General features: G+C 37.0%; 1 protein-coding gene across 2 annotated transcripts in view; it reads left to right on the top strand.

Moving 5' to 3' along the window:
- The window catches only part of GOSR1 (golgi SNAP receptor complex member 1), a 55,263-nt gene that overhangs the window by 13,608 nt on the left and 18,562 nt on the right, over window positions 1-23,093 (top strand). For both annotated transcript variants that reach the window (XM_047757333.1, XM_047757334.1), the window contains exons 5-6: window positions 3,379-3,470; window positions 6,474-6,548. In XM_047757333.1, coding sequence (XP_047613289.1) covers window positions 3,379-3,470; window positions 6,474-6,548 — 167 coding nt within the window. The remainder of the gene's footprint in view (window positions 1-3,378; window positions 3,471-6,473; window positions 6,549-23,093) is intronic.

Here is a 23,093-nt window from a genome sequence, read left to right on the forward strand (position 1 = left end):
CAAAAATGTGTGTATCAGATTAAAAGCTATCATCACACTTAAAAATAAAGCACTAAAATCTTTCCTCTTGAAAGAAAAAAAAACAAGACAAGGATATCCACAGTTCCCACAGATGTTTAACAGTGTCTTGTAAGTTCTTGGTTGTTCACTTACACAGTAAGAAAAAACAAAATATTGAAAAGGAAGAGACAAAAATCTGTATTATGTAGCAGTGATAAGATTATACACCTAATACAACCAAGGAAACTAACTTAAAAAAATTAGAGACAAATTCAGTAAATTGATGACCTACAAATTTAATATGTAAAAGCAAGTAGTTTTCCTACACATGAACATAATCTGTTAGAAAATACAATGGAAGAAACTATAAAATTTTTAATGTAAAATTTAGTAAGAACATATAGGACCTATATGTATAAAACTCTACTGAGGAACATAAGATTTCCTCTGCTTTCGGATGGGGAGGTTTTTCTCTAGATCAGCCTATGCATTGAATGCTATTCCGATGAAAATGACAGTGTTTTTTGTTGTTTACTTCATTTTTTTAAATGGCAAAATGAACCCAAAGTTTATTTAGAATTATAGACATGCAAGAATAACCAAGGAAAAAATATGTGAAAATGTAGATAAGTAGTAAAGGATGCCTAGTTCTACCACATGTTAAAGTCTGTTAGGAAGCTAGAATAATTAAGACAGTTTGATTCTGGAGAAAAAGTAGACCAATAGAGCAGAATAGAGTTCATATCATATATAGACCCATATATGCATGAAAATTTAGTTTCTGATAAAAGTGCTATTTTAAATCACTAGGAAGCAGTGTCGAGTAGTTATGCTGTGAGTCACACGGGAAGTCCATAAAATCAACGGGGAAAGGAGGAATTATGAAATAAACAGAGCTGTAACCTTTGGCCAGTAGGGGGAGGGACCCTCTATTTCTATTTCTATTTCATTCCTTCCATCTGGAGTAAATTCCAAATGAATCAAAGTTTTATACATAGAAAAAGTAACTAGGAGTTCCCACTGTGGCACAGAGGATTAAGGATATGGCATTGTCTCTGCAATGGCACAGGTTCCATCCCCGGCCCAGCAGCATAGTGGGTCAAGGATCCAGTGTTGTCACAGCTGTGGCATAGATCTCAGCTGTGGCTCAGACTCAGTCCCTGGCCCAGGAACTTCCGTTTGCCACAGGTGGGGCTGAAAAAGGAAAAGAAAAAAGAAAAAAAGAAAAAGAAACTATAAAAGTTTAGAATAAAGTATGGGTGAATTATACATTTTAGGATAATAAAGGACTTTCCTAAGCCAGACCTAATACTAGAAACTGTAACAAATAACTCATTTGCTTACTATACAAAGATAATAGAAATAAGAAAAAGACAATCTAATAGAAAAATGGGCAAAGGATATAAACATGTTTGCAGAAAATGAGTGACTGGAACCATAAAGTTAGATGGGTCAGCCACATTCCCAAAAGAAAATATATAAATCGAAATGAGATATGATTTTTCACCTGTCAGATTAGCAAATAGTGAAGCATTTGTAACCCATTATTGACAAGAGTGTAGAGTTCTCCGTATGCTGAGAATGTAAGTTGATGTAAGTCTTTCTAGAGGGCAGTTCAGCACTATCAGAATTTTCATGTAAGATACTTTGACCTAGTCTGCTAGGCATTTACCCTTAAATATAGAGAGTTTAATAAAATACATATGCAAGAATGTTTATTGAAGCATTTATTTGACAGCCAAAAAAAATTTTTTTTAATCAGTAGGAAATTTATTAAATTCAATAGTCATAATTTTAAATATTAAAAAGAATGTAAGAGTTGCAGTTGTGGCTTAGTGGTTATCGAAGCTGACTAGTATCCATGAGGACATGGGTTAGATCCACGGCCTCGCTCAGTGGGTTAAGGATCCAGCGTTGCCATGAGCTGTGGTGTAGGTCACAGACGCAGCTCAGATCCCGCATCACTCTGGCTGTGGTGTAGGCCGGCAGCTGCAGTTCTGATTTGACCCCTAGCCTGGGAACCTCCATATGCTGCAGGTCCGGCCCTAAAAAAAACAAAAGACAATAAATAAATAAATAATAAAAAAATAAAAAGAATGTAGATTTCTATTTGGTAATATGGAAAGACTCGATATTTTACGAACTATAAAAAACAAAATTGCAGGCGTTCCCATCATGGCTCAGTGGTTAACAGATCCCACTAGGAACCATGAGGTTGTAGGTTTGACCCTTGGCCTCGCTCAGTGGGTTAAGGATCCAGCATTGCCATGAGCTGTGGTGTAGGTCACAGACGTGGCTCGGATCCCTCGTTGCTGTGGCTCTGGCGTAGGCCGGCAGCTACAGTTCCGATTAGACCCGTAGCCTGAGAACCTCTATATGCTGCGGGAGCAGCCCTAGAAAAGACAAAAAAAAAAAAATTGCAGCAGAATATAATGTGATTTCTTTAGCATAAATGAAAAAAATAATAGATAAACTTGTAAATGCAAAAACGTATTTCCTGAAAGAAAATGAAAGAAAGTAATGATAATATTAAGGACCGTGAAGCAGGATGGTTTTTACTTTTTATTCCTTTGGCGTTCTTTTAGTTCATGGTGCCCCATGTTCATGTACTATTTTTGTTTTTTAAGGGTCAGTAGAGGCTCTCTGGAAGATGGGATTATGTTTTTTATCTTCTTAACATAAATTTTTAAAAGTAATGTATATTCCTTAATATCTTAACAATATAGTAGAAAAGTAAAGGAAAATATTTAATTTACAATTAACTCTTTCACTTGGGTCTGATCTTCCTTTGATTGGTTTAGGAATTAAGTTTCTGCAGGAATTCCAGAAAGATGAAATTTGAAAAAATAAACCCTATCGGGTGTACTGACAAGTAGAAAGAGTCTCTGAAGTTTTATCTTAGGCTATTTGAAGTCATTTTTATCTGAGAATTATTTTTTCATTACAATTCTGCCCTGTAAGACAAGGTACTAGCAGATACTAGGATAGTGATTTAGTAACACTATTACCTTAGCTTTTTTCATTCGAAAGAAGTTGGTCACTCCTCAGGAAAGTGATTATAATGTTATTTTTACCTCTTGGCAATTTGATTTTTCTTTCTTTCTTTCTTCCTTTCTTTTTTCTTTCTTTTTTTTTTTTCTTTTCGGCCACAGCATGCAGCAGCTTGATGTGGGTTCTCAGTTCCCAGACCAGGGATCGAACCTGCGCTGCAGTGGTCAAAGTGCCAAGACCTATACACTAGACCACCAGCAAACTCCCTTGATTTCTTAAATAGTTTTTTTCTTGACAGAAATTTATAATATAACAGTATTTAATTGGTTCAATAAGATGAAAATTTATAATTAGCTTATGTTGAGACTGGATATTGATTTATTGCAGGATTATACACATGAATTCCATAAAACCAAAGCAAACTTTGTGGCAATACGGGAAAGGGAGAATCTCATGGGATCAGTACGAAAGGACATTGAGTAAGTTACCTTTTATATTATTTTGTGGGATGTTTACTCCGAATTAGAGTGTATCCATGATGAACAGCAGATTGAGTAGTAGAACCATGACTTAGGTTTCAAGGTTTCTAATTCCCATTTCCCTATTCTCTAAACATTGCTCCTCCAATATGGTCCTAACCTACTTTGCCGGTCTTAACTCCAGCTTTCTTAGTTTTGTCATTGGTTCCTGCCAGCCTTGACTTTCCTGTCTTAATTCAAAGTCCAGTTTAGATGATGTCTTCGTGAGTGTTTCTCTTCTCTCTTACCCCCCACCCTAAGAATTATATAATGTCACCAATAGCTGAAGTGTCTCCGTTTCCCTTCCTGATTACTGTCCAGCCCCCTCCTCTGTCCCTTGCCCCAGCAAGTACATTCTTAGGTAGCTATCCAAGTAGTCTTTACTTCCCTGCAGTCTGAAATCAGTTTTTTTCCAGATTTATACAGACTCATAGCCTTAGGTCCAATTATTTGAGGCCTCCCAACATTTGTTCACTGCTCTCAATCTATAATTTTTAAAATTTATTCTTTTCTTCCATCCCTTTATCTCACCTTTAATAATATATTCTAGAATTTTATACACATTCTTGAGTTTTTTTTTTTTTTTTTCCCCTTAACTATACATGACTGACAAGGTTAAATTCATTGGGCCTCTAATTAAAGCTGCAGACTTTCCCCTTTTGGATCATCTATTGATGCCTGTCATTGTCTAACTTCTGATAAGCTTATGGTAGGTTTCATAAGTATGATACTTGTGTTTCATAAACTGAAATATGTATGTATACTGTGATAAACATCTTCTTAGAGAACCTTTGTTTTGTTGTAACAGTAAGACAGTTTTGCAGCAGAAATCATTTAATATTCATGCTATTCAAAGTAGAATAGAATTCAACCCAGGATTATCCAGTCATCAGTTATGTTTCTACCTCCAGAAATTATCTTGGAAAATGAATTTTTGTTGTCTGTGTTTTATCTGTGTGTCTTATATTTAGTCATATGTATTTTGTGTAATGTATAGGAATGAAAAAAATGAAACATTTTGCCATATTAATAATTTTGAAATCGTATTGGTTCTCAGGAACATGTAGGTCTTGGGTTTAATTTCTTTATAGCCTATTTACATATATATTTTAAAGACTACATTGAGAACCAGTGTAGTGGACAGCCTTTAATGTATAGGCTTTTAACTGACTTACAAGTTGTGGGAATCACTAGACTACATTCTAGTGTAATAACTTACTTGCTTTCTGAAAGATGACTATAAAAGAAACATGTCCATTCATCTACTAAACTATTTCCTGACTATCAACAGCGAGTAAGACAATATGTCAGTCACAGTAGAAGGTACAAATGAAGAGATCAACTTGGTTGGCCCTCTAGGATTTTATAATCCAGATGCTAGAGGGGAGTCAGACACATACTCAATATAATATGTGGCAGAATATGGTTAGTGAAATGAGATGTAGTAGTAATAACTGACATTTAAGGGGTTTTTTTTTGTAATTACACACTGCTTTTTCATATGTTATCCCTCTTTTGCTTCATAATAATCTTTTGGTATAGACAGAAATTATTAGTACCATTTTATAAAACTAGATATTAAGAGGCTCGTCTAAGGTTAATTGGCTTATAAAGATGGTCTGTAGATTTAAGTCCAAATCATCCGTCTTCAAGCCCAGTATGTTCTTGGTTACATCATGCTACTTTCCCTGGTGTTTTCTTTCTTGCTGTGCTGCACACATTAGCCCTTCCTCTCAGCCAGTGGTTCAGTTTTAGCAGCATGATCCTTGTGTACTACTGCTTTATGTGTGCTGTTCCTTATGTTCTTTGTTTTGCTTTTGATACTTTATTGTAAGTAAAGAACTGAAACATGAAAGTGTTGACAGTAATGACACAAAGTATTTCTTGTAAATGGTAATGAACTTAAGACCAGGGTAGAAACCCTGAAGTATGCCCAAGTTGGCAGAGCTCTAGCTTCATTTTAGTGCTCCTTAGGCTTGAGTCGATGAACTGCCTGTGCCGTTGCGAAGGAAGACGTTCCATTTTGATAGTTTCCCTACCCCGTGTGCTGTGTAGTAATCAATCCAAAGTTTTACTCCCACTTGGAGAAGATAAAGATAGAGGCAATAGTAGACAAAGGAAATTAATAGCTTTAAAGGCTTCTGCTTTCCTGATTTTTTACAGTATTCTCCCAAAACTCACTCTTTCAGATGGACAGTGCAGAGCTTTCCAAAGACACTCTCTTCTTCCACACCCCGTGACGCTGCACACGCTCTCCTCCTTCCTGGAATGATCTTCTACTTATTAGAAATAGAAATTATCACTCATTCTGTAGGGTACCCTTTAAGGATTTTCTCTTTTAAGAATGTTTTTAATATTTTCTCACAGTCTCTCTGTCTAACCTCCTGCCCGATAGGAATGACTACTCTCTTTCGTACATCACGATTGTAATAATAGCTCCTGTTACACTGAATTATAGTTGCAGAATTTATATACCTCTCTGAACTGTACGACTTGTGGTATGGTAGCATGTTTTACTGTCGTAATGTCTGGTACCTAACAAATGTTGAGTAAATATTTTCTGAGTTAATGAACAAACAAATGAATGTATACTCTCTTTTCATGTACTTTAGTGAGTTGGAATTTTGGCAACTGATATAAAATACACACTTTTTAGGAGAGTTATTAATAAATCAAATCATTTAAAATCAAAAAAAGGGAAAAATAGTATTCTTTTTTAAGAATGTTGTTTTGGTGAAAAATAATAAACTTGTAGGCCTGAAATAGAGAGCCATTCATATTTATCTGTTTTTAATAGATGTCATTTTTAGGAGATGAAAAGGATTATACATTTTAATTGTTTTTCAAAACTATGGAGAGGCTCAATTTGTCTACCTTGGATATTACTGAGTCAGTTGATTTTTTTTTTTAAGTATCTGTCAAAAATATTCTTGGTTTTTTTGTTTGTTTTTTACTTTGTTCTAGGTCATATAAAAGTGGGTCTGGAGTAAACAACAGAAGAACTGAACTATTTTTGAAAGAACATGACCACCTTCGAAAGTAGGTGTTTTTGAATATATGCATACTATGTAGTACTTATTAATACTTATTCTTCATTTACTTCTATAGCAAACATACTTATTCATTCATTTACTTCTATAGCAAACATATTATGGTGTTCAGTATAGTGACTGTCTTATCAGTGCTAATTAATTTAATTCTTCTAATGACCTTATTTATTTATTTATTTTTTGTCTTTTGTCTTGTTGTTGTTGTTGTTGCTATTTCTTGGGCCACTCCCGTGGCATATGGAGGTTCCCAGGCTAGGGGTCGAATCAGAGCTGTAGCCACCGGCCTACGCCAGAGCCACAGCAACGCGGGATCCGAGCCGCGTCTGCAACCTACACCACAGCTCACGGCAACGCCGGATCGTTAACCCACTGAGCAAGGCCAGGGACCGAACCCGCAACCTCATGGTTCCTAGTCGGATTCGTTAACCACTGCGCCACGACGGGAACTCCTAATGATCTTATTTAATAAAAATAAGATTGCAACTCTTGTGACCATGATTAGGAAAAATATGATGCTGTCAGTATACAAAATGTGCATTCACATTACTCGTTTTCTGTACTATGTCTTTTATTGCCTTAATGTTTGTTTTCTTTAGCAAGTCCGTTGCTCTAAGACTTTTGTCCACTGCTGTATATTACCAGTAATAATAATAATAATTGGTACTGATCTGTGTTTGAATGGCCTGATACCACTCATATGTATCAATAAGCTTTATAAAGGGTAATTGGTCATACATCAGATTCAAAGGAAAGATCTTATTTTCTAAGAACTCAGAAGAAAATACCTAAAAACTTGGATTGCAATTAAAGATTATCATACTAAATGAAGTAGGTCAGAAAGACAAATATCATATAATATCACTTATATGTGGAATCTAAAATATGGCAAAAACAATCCTACCTGCAAAACAGAAACAGACTCACGGATGTAGAGAATATACTTTCAGTTGCCAAGGGGGACGGGCAGGGAGAGGAATTGACTGAGAGTTTGGGGGTAGTAGGTGCAAACTATTACATTTAGAAAGGATAAGCAACAAAGTCTTACTGTATGGCACAACTATATCCAATCTCTTGGGATAGAACATGGTGAAAGAAAATATGAGAAAGAATGTATGTATATGTATGACTGGGTCACTTTGTTGTACAGCAGAAATGGCACAACATTGTAAATCAATTATACTTTAATTTTTTTTTTTGTCTTTTGTCTTTTGTCTGTTGTTGTTGTTGTTGTTGTTGTTGCTATTTCTTGGGCCGCTCCCGCGGCATATGGAGGTTCCCAGGTTAGGGGGCTGAATCAGAGCTGTAGCCACCGGCCTACGCCAGAGCCACAGCAACGCGGGATCTGAGCCGTGTGTGCAGCCTACACCACAGCTCACGGCAACGCCGGATCGTTAACCCACTGAGCAAGGGCGGGGACCGAACCCGCAACCTCATGGTTCCTAGTCGGATTCGTTAACCACTGCACCACGACTGGAACTCCTATACTTTAATTTTAAAAATTAATTTAAAAATAAAAATAAGTGGAGTTCTCATCGTGGCACAGCGGAAACGAATCCGACTAGGAACCATGAGGTTGCAGGTTTGATCCCTGGCCTTGCTCAGTGGGTTAAGGATCCACCCTTGACGTGAGCTGTGGTGTAGGTCTCAGACGTGGCTCTAATCCTAGGTTGTTGTGGCTGTGGTGTAGGCTGGCAGCTGTAGCTCCGATTAGACTCCTAGCCTGGGAACCTCCACATGCCACAGGAGTAGCCCTAAAAAGCAAAAAAAAAAAAAAAGTTAAAACTTGTATGAACTATATATTATATATACATGTATATGTGTGTGTATTTATATGTATTTATATTTATATTTATATATAGACAGGCTGCCGTACTTTATCCCTGCTCTATTTTTCCTCTGAAATATACTAGATTCTTTAATTATTTTCTTTGTATCTTGTAGAATTTAAGGATCAAAAAATTACTTATTGGGAGTTCCTGTTGTGGCTCAATGGGTTAGGAACCCAATATAGTGTCCATGAGTATGTGGGTTCGACCCCTGGCCTCACTCAGTGGGTTAGGGATCTAGCATTGCCCAAGCTGCAGAGTAGGTCACAGATGCAGCTTGGATCTGGCATTGCTGTGGCTGTGCTGTAGGCTGGCAGCTGCAGCTCCGATTTGACCCCTAGCCTGGGAACTTCCACATGCCCACAGGTAGCAGCCTTAAAAAAAAAAAAAAAAAAATTACTTATCTCTCTGATCTCAGCCTCTAAGCACTTGAGCAGCTAATATCCATGATGGTTAAATGATATGAATTATGTTGGTGTAAGCTGCTGAATGTCGTAAATTAGTCATATCCATATGAGCTTAATGTACTGTTCAGTTTATTTTTCTTTAAAGATCACCATTTTGAATATAAGCTGTTGAAGTCAGAACACACAAAGATCAAAATCTTTTTTAGAAGTCTGGGTGCTTCTAGTGTGAGAAAGGTTTTTAGTGTTTTCTTCATGTGTTAAATATTACCAAGTGGCACAAGGGGGCAGTCTTTCCTAGAGTGTATGTAGTTTATAGTTATTTACAGCTTTGGTAGTTCTTTTTGTATTTTGTAGAGACCATCGTAAGAAGAATTTTGCATTACATCCAAAACTATATTAATATATTCCTGGGTTCAGAGTAATTTAAGAGATAAGATATTCAAGTAGCACGAAAATAAAGATTTTATTGCATTAATATTTTTATGTTTACTGACCCCAAAAGAAGTTAAGCAGATATGCAATAGTTTAATTACTTTAAGAATATTTTGATGTTGAAAAGAGTATACCAGGGTTGTCACATAAATTTATATATATCATATTAATATTTCAGCACATTATTGTAAACTTTATATGAACATTTTCAGCTTTGCATTTATTTTAGTAATTCAAACAAAACCCTTCAGGAGTTTTATATGGTCCGTTTCACAGGGAAAAAATGCAGCAGTTCAGGGGCACACAGCTTAAATAATTTGTTTAGGGTTTTAAAATGACAAGATTGAGAATCAAAAACTATTTTCCATTTTTGCTTCTCAGGTGATTTTATATATGATATACTTTTTATATAGTCCCTTCAGCATTCTTGTGAAAAAGTTTGTGCTCGTTCCAAAAGTTTGTGAAACTGAGGCAGGATGAAGTTGAATGTAACATGAGTTGATGAATGAGGGGAATTGTTGAGACTAGGGCTTAGTACCAACAACAAGAGCTTAGTCATTGCTCTCAGTATAAGAACACAGGGCTTCCAAATATGTTTTAGAAAAATCAGTATTTTATTAAGTTCAAATACATAAAATTTGCACTAACATCTATACCAAGTAATCATAATACGAAAGGCTTTCTCTTTTTTCAGTGTTGTCTGTGCATTTGCTAAGTGCTTTGAGGAAGAATTTTTTTAGAATAACTTTCATTTTAGAAGGTATGAATAATTCAACACAAAGAAGACAACTTAAATCATTTGTTAGTACAGCTGCTATGTTTTTTTTTTTTCTTGTCTTTTTTGGGGCCCGGGCATATGGAAGTTCCCAGGCTAGAGATTGAATCAGAACTGCAGCTGCCGGCCTCTGCCACAGCCACAGCAACGCCAAATCCGACCTGCGGCTCGCAGCAACACGCTATCCTTAACCCACTGAGTAAGGCCAGGGATTGAACCTGTGTCCTCATGACTACCAGTCAGGTTCATTATTGCTGAGCCACAGCAGGAACTCCAGATTCACCTTGTTTTAAATTCATCAGTTCCACCCTCATCTGAGTATCCAGCATTGCCCAGTGCCTTTTGCTTGCTTGACCTACTTTAGTTCTCTCTTGCATTCTCTTCAAAACCTCTACCAAAACATCTCATTCCCCTTCTTGACTCTCTGGTCTCTCCACGTAAGAGAGGTCCTTACCTCCTACTTCATTGAAATTTTAAACTTCTTGCTCTTTAATACAAATTACCTACAGGAATACCCCCCTTTACCTCTTTCCTGTAGTTTTTAGAGGTTGAGCTGTTTTGCTAGAAAGGCCAGTCCATCCATCTGGCTTTTATCTGTTTTGTTTTGTTTTGTTTGCTATTTCTTTGGGCCGCTCCCGCGGCACATGGAGATTCCCAGGCTAGGGGTCGAATCGGAGCTGCAGCCACCGGCCTACGCCAGAGCCACAGCAACGCAGGATCCGAGCTGCGTCTGCAACCTACACCACAGCTCACGGCAACTCCGGATCGTTAACCCTCTGAGCAAGGGCAGGGACCGAACCCGCAACCTCATGGTTCCTAGTCGGATTCGTTAACCACTGCGGGAACTCCTGGCTTTTATCTCTGATCTTATCTGCTACCTCAGATATTTCACTCTTCAGTCAGCCTCTGTACTGGCTCTGTCTCTCTAATTTATAAATATACTTGCTCTCTCAGTGTCAGTACCAGTGAGCTCTTGAATGCCAGATCTGATAAACATCATTCACTCTTCCTGTTGTTGACTGTTCAGCTGCACTTGATACTGTTCATCTCCTCCCTCCTTGGAAACCTAGGCCTCTGTAAACACTGAAATTTACTAGTTCTTACTACTCTTGTTTCCTCCCTGAGTACCTTCTGATGTAGCCTCAGAATCCTTCACGGAGTGTGCTCCAGGCAGAAGTTAAGGTAGAGCTGGTCCACCAGGTGAGACTTACTGTCATCTGCCCTCTCATGTTAGCTCGGTTCTTTGCCCTTGACACACATCATAACAACAATTCTTCTTCCCCAGAGAAGGCAGCTCTAAAGAAGACCTAGCAAAGAAAAATTGATATTTTCATTCCGAGATATAAGAAAAGCAACTAGTGAGATTTTTGTTTTTGCCAAGAATAATAAAATTAATGAGAAAGTTGAAGAAAAAGAAACAAATTCTGAAATTATATAACACCAGCTAAGAAGTTAAGCTGAGAAATTTCATCCATACTTGGAAGCTATGTTTATTTTCATGGAAGTACTCTGAATTATGCAAATGTCATGATTACAACTAGAACTACAAATTGGAATATTAAGGACATTAGCTTAAAATTTCTTGACATTTTAAAAAGAACTTTGGTAGTGTTTCAAAGTAATCAAGATATTTAAAATATTACATAATTTTTTTGTAATGAATAATTTCATTTAATTGGATCATATCATAAGAATAAGTAAGTAGACATTTTAGTTTTTCCTCTTATTAATTTGCAGCTTTTGTCTTGACTAAGATACCTGAATAGATTTATTCCTTAAATTGGTATAGTGGGTAGGGAATGGGCTTTGAAGCCAAACAGACCTGGGTTTAAATCCTGATGTAGAGTATATTTAGGGGCAAGGGCCCTGATTCTGTCCTGTCTTTTAAATGCGGAAAATTTAATTCTTTGCAAAGTGTTAAAATAGAGATGATGTGTAAAGTTTTTACCTAGTACAGTGTCTGACGTGCAGAAGACCAGTTCTCAATCTTCTCTCTGATTACATGGAGTCAGTCTTGCCTCTAATGGCGTTAGAACAGAAAAGTAAACTAGTAACTAGAATTTTGTACCTACAGCTGGGTGACACAGGCAGGCTCCAGCCCTCTGGTACTCTTCAAAGCCAAAACGGTGTGTAGGAATAGATGACTATCAGCTAACCATGATTATCGATTAAAGCTCAGAGTGTGTTTTCAAATCATTATCTTCATTTATGACTCATTAGATTTTCATTAGTGTAATGAACAGTTTATTTATTTGTAAGCTTCATTTTCAGATGGGAGTTTTCAAATTCCAGTTGGATTCCATCTGTTTCTTTGCATTTATCTGAATGCATATATAATTTTTTGTATCAGTTTTTGTTGTTATTTATGGAGGTTAACATTAGTTGATAACATTTTGTAAGTATCATGTGCACAGCATTATATTTCTGCCTCTGTATATGCTACTGCTTTCTTACCACCAAAAATTTAGTTTCCATTTGTTACCATATAGTTGATCCCTTTTATCCATCTCACCCTGCCCTTCCTTTCCCTTCTGGCAAACTCCTCTCTGTTTGCAGTATCTGTATGTTTGTCTTTGGCTTGTCCATTTATTTTGGCTTTATTTGTTTGTTTTTTTTTGTATTCCACATAAGAGTGAGATCGTGGTATTTGTCTTTCTCCATCTGAATTATTTCATTTAACATAATACCCTCAAGTTCTATCCATGTTGTCACAAAAAACTTTCATCTTTTTTATGGCTGAGTAGTATTCCTTTGTATACATAGACCGCCTTCTTTATCCAGTGAGATATCACATCATGCCTGTTAGAATGGCTTTTATCAGAAAAGCAAATAAGGGTGAAGGGAAGAGGGAGCCCTCATACACTATTGGTGGAAATGTAAATGGTATAGCTGCTGTGGAAAAAGGAGATTCCTCAAAAAACTAAGACTAAAACTACCATTTAATCCTGCTATTCCACTTCTGAGTATTTATCCAAATAATAGGAAAACACTAATTCAAAAGAATAGATGCACCTCTGTGTTCATCATAGCATTACTTACAGTAGCCAAGATACAGAAACAACCTTAATGCCTCCCAACAGAATGGTTAAAGAAGATGTTTTTTATATATATATATATATTCAGTTTTTGTTGTTTTTTAATCAGGCCTTTGTTGAGCATATATGATGTGGAAAGCATTGTGCTAAGTTCGTGATAGAGAAGAAATAAAGCCTAGTTCTGCCCTGTTTTCAGTGAGCACCATGAGGATGAGAGTGGGGTGCAGAACAGAAATGTTAACAGGTAATTACAGTGCAAAGCAGTAAAGCTCTAGTATTTGGAGAGGTTGTGCATTAAAGGATCACATTAAAGGAGGCGATTACCCCCTCTCTCAAGCTTCTGAAAGGGCTTTATAGAAATAAGACGTTTGAGTCTTGAAGGATGAGTATGTATTCACTAAGTAGACGTAAAAAAAGGTGTTGGGAAAAGGTGAAACGAACCTAACGACCACATCTTTTTTTCTTAGTCTGTATCATTCCTGATAAGTTATCAATATAGATATATTCAAAATATCTTCCATTTATTGCCTGTCTGCAAACCCTCTCCCAGATTAAAAACCTTATTCAGGAGTTCCCGTCGTGGCGCAGTGGTTAACGAATCCGACTAGGAACCATGAGGTTGCGGGTTCGGTCCCTGCCCTTGCTCAGTGGGTTAACGATCCGGCGTTGCCGTGAGCTGTGGTGTAGGTCGCAGACGCGGCTCGGATCCAGCGTTGCTGTGGCTCTGGCGTAGGCCGGTGGCTACAGCTCCGATTCAACCCCTAGCCTGGGAACCTCCATATGCCGCGGGAGTGGCCCAAGAAATAGCAACAACAACAACAAAAAAGACAAAAGACAAAAAAAAAAAAAAAAACCTTATTCATGGCCCTGAAAGGGCAGCCTCATTTAAAGCAAGAGAAAACAGTGGAAGAATGAACTGAGAGGTCATGTGGAGTCAGTCTGAGACTATCACTTTTTTTCATAAGTCAGATATACAAGATATAATTTACTTATAATAAAAATGTATGCAGTTAGGTTTCCAGTTAAGTAAGTTTGAGCAAATGTGTATACTCTTTTTTTTCTTTTTTAGGGTCATACCCGCAGCATGTGGAAGTTCCCAGGCTAGGGGTCGAATCAGAGCTGCAGCTGCTGGCCTACACCACAGACACTGCAACGCCAGATCTGAACTGTGTCTGTGACCTACAGCACAGCTCATGGCAACGCTGGATCCTTTAACCCCCTGAGCATGGCCAGGGATCAAACCCACATCCAACCCAACATAGATACTGTTGGGTGTGTTACCACTGAGCCTCAATGGGAACTCCTACCCACAATGGGAACTGCCCACCACAGTCAAGCTATAGAACATTTCTATCACCCCCAAAATGTTCCTTATGCCCCTTTGTAGTCAGTCCCTGCCTCCTGGTCCCAGACAGCTGCTCACCTTCTTTCAGTCACTGTGGAGTAGTTTTACCTTTTCCAAATTTCATATAAACGAATTTATAGAATATGCACTTCTTTCTCTTAGCACTATGTTCATCTGTTTGTTTTTTATATCCTTTCTATAACTGAATCCATTTTATGATTGTATATTACAATTTGTTTATCTGTTCACTCACTGATAGGTATTTGGGTTGTTTTCAGTTTGGGCCTATTGTAAATAATGCTGCTATGAACATTCATAGCAAAGTTCATAGATTTTGTGTGGTCATATGTCTTCATTTCTCTTAAGTAAATACCTATAGATTGTTCTGTTGGGTTGTATGGCAAGTGTAAGTGTATGAATCACTATATAGGAAACTATATTTTCTTTAGGGAAATGTCTGTTCAGATCTTTTGCTCATTTTTTAATTGAGCTGTTTGTCTTCCCACTATTGAGCTGGATGAGTTCTTTTTCTGAATACAAGCCCCTTATTAGATAGAGGTTTTGCAAATATTTTCGTTGAGCCTGTGACCTGCCTTTTCATTTTCATAATGGTGACTTTTAAAAGATCAAAGGTTTTTATTTGATGCAGTCTAATCTATCAGTTTTTTCTTTTATGGTTCATTTATTTTAAGCCTAAGAAATCTTCACCTGTCCTTAGATTGCAAATATTTTGTCCTTTATTTTCTTCTAGTTTTATATTTTTATAGTTTTAAAACTAGTTTTTATAGTTTTAGCTTCTACATTTAGGTTCATGATCCATTTTGACTTCGTTTTGTGTCTGGTGTGAGTGAAGGGTCAGAGTTCATATGTTCACCTCATGGCTATACTGTTGTTGCAGCACCGTTTGTTGGAAAGGCTCTCCTTTCCCCCACCTTTTTTTGAGAATTTTTTGCCAGTATGTTAGTTGGTTTATTTCTAATCCTTTTCAGTTTCATTGCCTGTATAGGTCCATCTTATGCCAGTAGCTTACTGTGTTGATTACTTTAGCTTTATAGCAAATCTTGAGATGAGATAGTGCAAGTCCGCTAACTTTATGTTTTGAGAATTTTTTTAGCTCTTCCAGGTCCTTTTTATTTCCATATAAATTTTACAATCAGATTATTTAAAAGTATGCTGGGATTTTAAGTTTTAAGTAAGATTACACTGAATCTCTAGAACAATTTGGGGAGAATTGCCTTCTTAACAATAGCAAATCTTCCAATCCAGGAACATGGTATGATTTCCATTTATTTAGGTCTCTTCTATGGCTTTCAGCAAACAGGACTTGCACAAATTATATTCCGTTTACTTTAAAATATTTCCTATTTGGGGATGTGATTGTAAATAGAATTAAAATTTTTAAAGTTTCTAATTGTTTTTGCTAGTATAGAAATAGAATTTATTATTATATTTAACTTTTCATCCTGTGACCTTACTAAATTTACTTAGTAATTTAATAGCATCTAGGTAAATCCTTCAGGGTTTTCTATTTATGCAGTCTTATTATCTGACAAAATAATTTTTCTCCCTTTCCAATCTGTATTCCCTTTACCCCCTCCCTCCCTTCCTGCGCTGGTTACAGCCTCCAACACGACACTGTAGGATGTGGTTAATGTGAACATTCTTGCCTGGTTTTATATTAGAGAGAAAGCATGCATCCTGAAGTTTGATAAGAGCAGTTTTTGTGCATGCCCTTAATCGGGTTGAGGAAGCACCCTTTTCCTGGTTGCTCAGAATTTCTTTTGTTGGTTTTTTTAGCCTTTTAGTTTTAAGTTTAGACTCAGAAAAATTGCAAAAAATAGTACAGAGGATTCTTGTATACCCTTCACTCAACTTTCCTAATGTTAATGTCTTACATAAACCGTCCTACAATGATCAAGATCAACAAATTCAACATTAATACTGTAATATTAACTAAACTGCAGACTTTATTCATCAGTTTTCTACTAATGTCCCTTTTTACGATCCAGTTCAGGGTCCTGCATTGCATTTAGTTGTCATGTCTCCTTAGGTCTCCTCTTGTCTGTGACAAAATAGCCTAAGCTTAACTTGTCGTGAGAAACATCAGACAAACTCAAGTTGAGGGACAGTCTGTAAAAACAACTGACTAGAATTCTAAAGTGTTATGGTCATGACCTTATGCAGTTTTGACAAGAATACTATACAGTGATGTCAAGCCCTTGAAGGGTCGTCTCAAGGTGTTTGTCATGTCAGTATGTCTTCTTGTTGATACTGTTGATCTAGATTGCTTAGTTAAGATGGTGTCTGTCAGCTTTCCCCGCTGTAAAACTGTTGTATTTCCCATTGCAGTTAATTAGAGGAAGATGCTTTGAGAGTATGCAAATACCCTGTTTCTCCTCAAACTTTTCCCACCAATTTTAGCATCCCTTTAGTGAATCTTGCTTTCCCAATTATTACTGTGGTATTTACCTACTGATTTTCTCTCTCTCAGTCTTGTACATTTATTAATTGGAATTCTATAAGAAAGAGCTATACCTTCTTTATCACTTATTACCAGTATAGACTTATAGATATTTATTTTATGCTATGATTATAATCCAGCACTGTCATTATTTTGTTGTTCAAACTGCTTCACCTTTGGCCACTGGGAGCCCCTTCAGGTTAGCCTCTGTCGTTTAACATGCCCCATCCTTTTCTGAGTACTTCTTTACTATGTGTTACCACAACATTTGTAGCTCATCTTGTATTTTCCCAACCTTGGCTGTAAAACCAGCCGCTTCTCCAGTCAGCCCTGGTTCCTTTTATTGGAGAGCGCGGTTCAGGAACTAAGATCTGGGTGCTAAATGTGCTTATTGCAATTAAAATGTTATTCCTTCTAGGTTCTCTCCTGCTAAGAGTTTTCATGAATGTGGTAAATTTTTTCATATCTTTCGATCTATTGAGCTGATCGATTTTTTTCCTTTTTTGCAGTAGTACTGATTACATTGATTATTTTCAAACATGAAACCAATCTTGATTCCTAGATATACCCCCTGTATTATACTATAGTTACCCCTTTTATACATTGCTGGATTATTTTGTTAAGGATCTTTACATTATACTTATGAAGACTGTCTTTTCTTCTCTTGAGATACTTTTGTCTGGTTTCAGTATAAGGATAAGATTGCCCCAAAGTTTTTGGCATACATAATTGTATGTTTATTATTTAATAATGTAGTAGACTCTTGGCATTCAAGATTGACATTTGTTTTCTCAACTGTTTTTGAACCCTAAAGTTGATGGTGTATAATTTTGTAGAAATACAAACTTGAATGTTACGGAGCAGGTGTTGAGGAAGTCATTTAATGAGCACATCTCAACCTTTCTGAGCAACAGCATTTACACTTCAGCCTGTCTTCTAACGTCGTGTTTGCTTATTATTATTTACTTGGTAACTACCATGAAATGACTTATATACACACATATACTTTGTTTCCTTGTGAAACATTATTCCGAGGAGAAAACACACTTAGAAGATAACGATAAAGTGACCTTATGCTCTTACATAAGTTTATGGAAACCATAAACTTGGGAATCTGCAAAGATCTTGAGATATATCCCTTACTTATATCAAGGGTCATTTGTGTAATGGAGAGTTGAATTTTTAGCCTGTGAGAACCAGTAGCATTTATTTCACTATATACCTATCATTCCACATGCGGGGTAATTTACAATTATATGTCAAAGCTCCATTGTCTCAAGTGGTACAGTTGTCTGCCAAATTGAAGTAGATGACAAAACAAATTAATATTACCCTGAGCAATACTTGATTTTTATATTCATGTGATAATGTCTAGTGTTACAAAGCAGAACGTTAGGAGCTTATACATAGAGCTCATTTTTTTTTCACTTGGAGCTATAGTGAAATCAAATCCATCTTCAGCTGGCACGTGGCTTTGTTAAACAGTAAAACTTGAGTTGGAGGTGCTCTGCAGTAGTGAGGAATTTTTCTCTCTCCAGATGTATTTGTATAATAAAACAGGTATATCCTCCTCATCCTCTGTGGAAATTTATAGGGATTATTGCAATGTTAACTCTGATATTTTATTGATCCAACAAGTGTCTCATTTACTCATTTATTCATTCATTTATCAAGCATTTAATGAGTGTCTCTTGTGTACTAATCTCTAGGGAATCTAAGATGAATTGAACTTCATCTGTAGCCTATGGGAACTCATTCTGGTTAAAGAAATAATCAACACATAATTATGATAATATCTTCTGAAATACTATATTTTAAAGTATTAAGTGAGATCACATATGTGAAAAAACTGTAAGCTTTACAAATATAAGATATTTTTCCTCCAGTGCATTGTATTATATCTGATATATCTTAAATGCATGTTAAATTCTTTTTTTGTTTGTTTGTTTTGTTTTTTGTCTTTTGTCTTTTTGCCTTTCCTAGGGCCGCTTCCCATGGCATATGGAGGTTCCCAGGCTAGGGGTCTAATAGAAGCTGTAGACGCCAGCCTATGCCAGAGCCACAGCAAAGCGGGATCCGAGCTGCATCTGCAGCCTTACACCACAGCTCATGACAACGCCAGATGCTTAACCCACTGAGCAAGGCCAGGGATCGAACCCTCAACCTCATGGTTCCTAGTCGGATTTGTTTCCACTGTGCCACGACGGGAACTCCCATGTTAAATTCTTGAATGAACTGATGAAAAGCAAAGAGCTATGAAAACATAACACTATAGGATAAAGAAGAATTAGTTCTGCCCAATGTATAGCTGGAATGGGGAAGACTTCCCAATAGAGGTGACTTTTGAGCTGGACTTTGATGTTGAGAATCAGGAAGGGGGATGCATAACAAGAGGGAGACTATGAGGCATGAAATTACCTTGATCTACATCAACCATGTATCTGTAGGCTTATATGGTTTATAAGATACCTTTGTTTATATTATCTCTTTTGATCCTTCTGACGACTCCATGAGGTGAGTTCAGACAGTCAGGTGCTTGAACCTTGACTAAAGCTCAGGTCCTAGAGTGTAAGAGAAAGCAGTTAGCCATTTTATTCTTTATACTTTCATGAATGTCATGATTACTAATTTTATTGAATTTCTGTTTTGTATTTATGAAAGAATTTTGAGTTTTAAATATGTGAGAGAAAAACATACACATTATGAAAAGTATAATTCCATTTTTATTTATGTAAGTAGATTAGTTAATATAAAAGTTATTTTTTAGACGTTTCAGAAACGAATTAGAAAATACTTCCTTAATATTTCATAGGTTCTTTATGATTCAGGTAGTTTTTTTAGGATTTCAGTCCTTTTATACCATTTATCTAAAGAACAAGTGGAAACATTCCTCACATTTTTCTTTTCTTTTTTTTGCCTTTATTTCTAGGGCCGCACTCGGGGCATATGGAGGTTCTCAGGCTAGGGGTCTAATTGGAGCTGTAGCCACTGGCCTACAGCACAGCCACAGCAACACCAGATCCAAGCCGCGTCTGCAACCTACGCCACAGCTCACGGCAACGCCGGATTGTTAACCCACTGAGCAAGGCCAGGGATCAAACCCGCTGCCTCATGGTTCCTGGTCAGATTCGTTAATCACTGAGCCACAACAGGAATTCCACATTTTTTCTTAAGCTTTCTGTTTCCGCTGTAGTCGAACAAGTTTGTTGACCTTTAAAGTTTTTCAATAACAAACCAAAATGTTTCTTAAAATATTTTGAGGAGTTCCCATCATGGCTCAGTTGTTAACAAATCTGACTAAGAACCATGAGGTTGCAGGTTCGATCCCTGGCCTTGCTTAGTGGGTTAAGGATCTGGTGTTGCCGTGAGCTGTGGTGTAGGTTGCAGACGTGGCTCGGATCCCACATTGCTGTGGCTGTGGCATAGGCTGGCAGCTACAGCTCTGATTAGACCCCTAGCCTGGGAATCTCCATATGCCGCAGGTGTAGTCATAGAAGAGACAAAAAGACAAAAAATACTTTGAGGGGAAAAAATAAAACTAAAACTGTTGCCCCATTTAAACTTGACTTCCTATTGTATATTGTTTGTGATCAAGATAGTGAAAGAATAGATTGATCAGTGGAACAGAATAGAGAACCCGTGGAGAAAAGGTAGTCTTTTGAACAAATGATGCTAGGACAACTGGACATCCACATGCAAAAAAAAAAAAAAAAAGATTGGCACTGACCTTACACTTTTCCCAAAAATAACTCAAGAAAGATCATGGACCTAAACTTATAGAAGTTTTATAACATAGGAAAAAATCTAGGTAATGTTGAGTTTGGCAATGAGTTTTTAGATACAAAGCAAAAAACACTATGCAAGATAAAGTTAATAAGTTATCATTGTAGCTCAGTGGGTTAAGGACCTGACATGGTATCTGTGAGGATATGGGTTCGATCCCTAGCCTCACTCAGTGGGTCAGTGATCTGGCATTGCTGCAAGCTGTGGCATAGGTCATAGGTACAGCTCCAATTTGATCCCTAGCCCAGGAACTTCCATATGATGCAGGTACAGCCCTAAAAAGGAAAAAAGAAAATGTAAGCTTTAAAGAAAGAAAAAGTTGATAAAATTGACTTCATTAAAATATAAAACCTCTGCTCTTCCAAAGACACTGTCAAGAGAATGAAAAGACAAGCTACAGACTGGAAGAGAATGTTTGCAAAACATATGTCTAGTATCTAAAATATACAAAGAACTCTTAAAACTGAACAGAGCAAAGGATCTGAATAGACACCTCATCTGAAAAGATATGCAGCTGGCAAAGAAGCATATGAAAATGCTCAAGGAGTTCCCACCGTGGCTCAGCAGTAACAAGCCCATCTAGTATCCATGAGGATGCGGGTTTGATCCCTGGCCTTACTCAGTAGGTTACGGATCCTTCATCACCGAGAGCTGTGGTGTAGGTCGAAGGTGCAGCTCAGATCCCACGTTGCTGTGGCTGTGGCATAGGCCGGCACCTGCAGCTCCGATTCAACCCCTAGCCTGGAAACTTCCATATGCTGCAAGTGCGGCCCCCCAAAAAAAGCAAAAAAAAAAAAGATACCCATATTGAAACAAACAAGACACAGTTCTCTCTGGTTAGCAAAAGGCTGCATTTCCACAGTGCTTCATATAAATGATCTGATTAGTTGGTGACAACCTCATCAGATTTTTTGCAGTTTACAAAGAGATCAGTTTTTAAATTGTATTTAATATGCACTTTCTTGTTTTCTTACCTACTAGCTTATTTATTATTAACTTATTTACCTACTTTTATAAAAGAAGATTCTAATCAGTTATCGAAGTGGTTTTGCCAAGTTCTTACATGGTGTTGGTTTAAACTGCTTTAAAATATGTGCTTGAGGAGTTCCCGTCGTGGCACAGTAGTTAACGAGTCCGACTAGGAACCATGAGGTTGCGGGTTCGATCCCTGCCCTTGCTCAGTGGGTTAAGGATCTGGCGTTGCCGTAAGCTGTGGTGTAGGTTGCAGACGCGGCTCAGATCCTGCGTTGCTGTGGCTCTGGCGTAGGCTGGCGGCCACAGCTCCGATTAGACCCCTAGCCTGGGAACCTCCATGTGCCGCAGGAGCGGCCCAAGAAATAGCAAAAAGACAAAAAAATTTAAAAAAAATAAAATATGTGCTTGAAATCTGTGTCATTTGCGGTATGTGTGTTGGGAGAAATGAATTATTTTAAAAAAAAGAATTATCTAAGTGTGGCATTAGTAATTCCTTGGTACCATAATTGGTGACGAAATTTGGCTCATTGTTTTCAGTTAGTTTAAATTGGTCTTGCAAAAAACAGAAACTTGTTGCTTAATTATAGACTCTAAATGACTTTTTGGAATGCCTCTGGGCTGTTATCAAGTACTTGTTTAAGAGGGACGATTCCATTTGTTTATATATGTCCCAAAGGAGAGTAAATTTAAATTCAATTTTTACTACATTATACTATCTTTATGGAGCCACTTTGTTGCTGAGTTGTATCCACACTATCCAGGATGCTTTTAATGGATGGAGTTTATTCAGTGGAGTTCTTAGTCAAATAAGTAAGGACTTGGAGACTGTGGGCAATCTGAGAAGAAATTTAATTTGATTTATGTAAATAGAATGGTCTTATTACATTTAAAATATAGTTTAAATTGGCCAAAATATCTTTTTCAAAAAGCATACCTTTTAAGGAAAGTACTTGTTACATAAAGCACAAGTTCCATCTGTGTGCCACAAACAACTTTAGAAAATTTTCTAAGTAACACAGAAAGTTGTTCCTTTTGTGGCCATTTCAACTCCACCTCTTCAGGAACGTTGTCTTTGAATACAAAGTATAATGAGTTTATTTTCTAACTAAAGTCTAGTAGTTAGGATAGTTAATGAACGTTAGCTCTGACATCTATGATTGAGAAGAGAAACAAAAGAAATGCTTTTTCAGAAATACAGAAAGCAGATGACGTTCATAATGAAGTGTGTCTAGCTGACTTTCTGATGATTTGTGTGAATTAGCTTTGTACTTTTAAATTTCTTTCTAGGCGGATTTATTAAGTTAGGCAGAAATGCATTTTCCACACAATATTTTCTCTTTTTTAAAAATACTGCTTCACAGTTGTGCACTGCTTAGGGTATATACCTTTATATTCAGTCTAACTGGGAACTGGATTTTCGTTGTTGTTCGGTAACATTAGTTTGATTTTTAAATTTTTAGCTTTTTATTTTGTAGATTCACATACATTTTCCTCA

The sequence above is a fragment of the Phacochoerus africanus genome, chromosome 14, assembly GCF_016906955.1.
Source record: "Phacochoerus africanus isolate WHEZ1 chromosome 14, ROS_Pafr_v1, whole genome shotgun sequence".
Classification (NCBI taxonomy): Eukaryota; Metazoa; Chordata; class Mammalia; order Artiodactyla; family Suidae; genus Phacochoerus; species Phacochoerus africanus.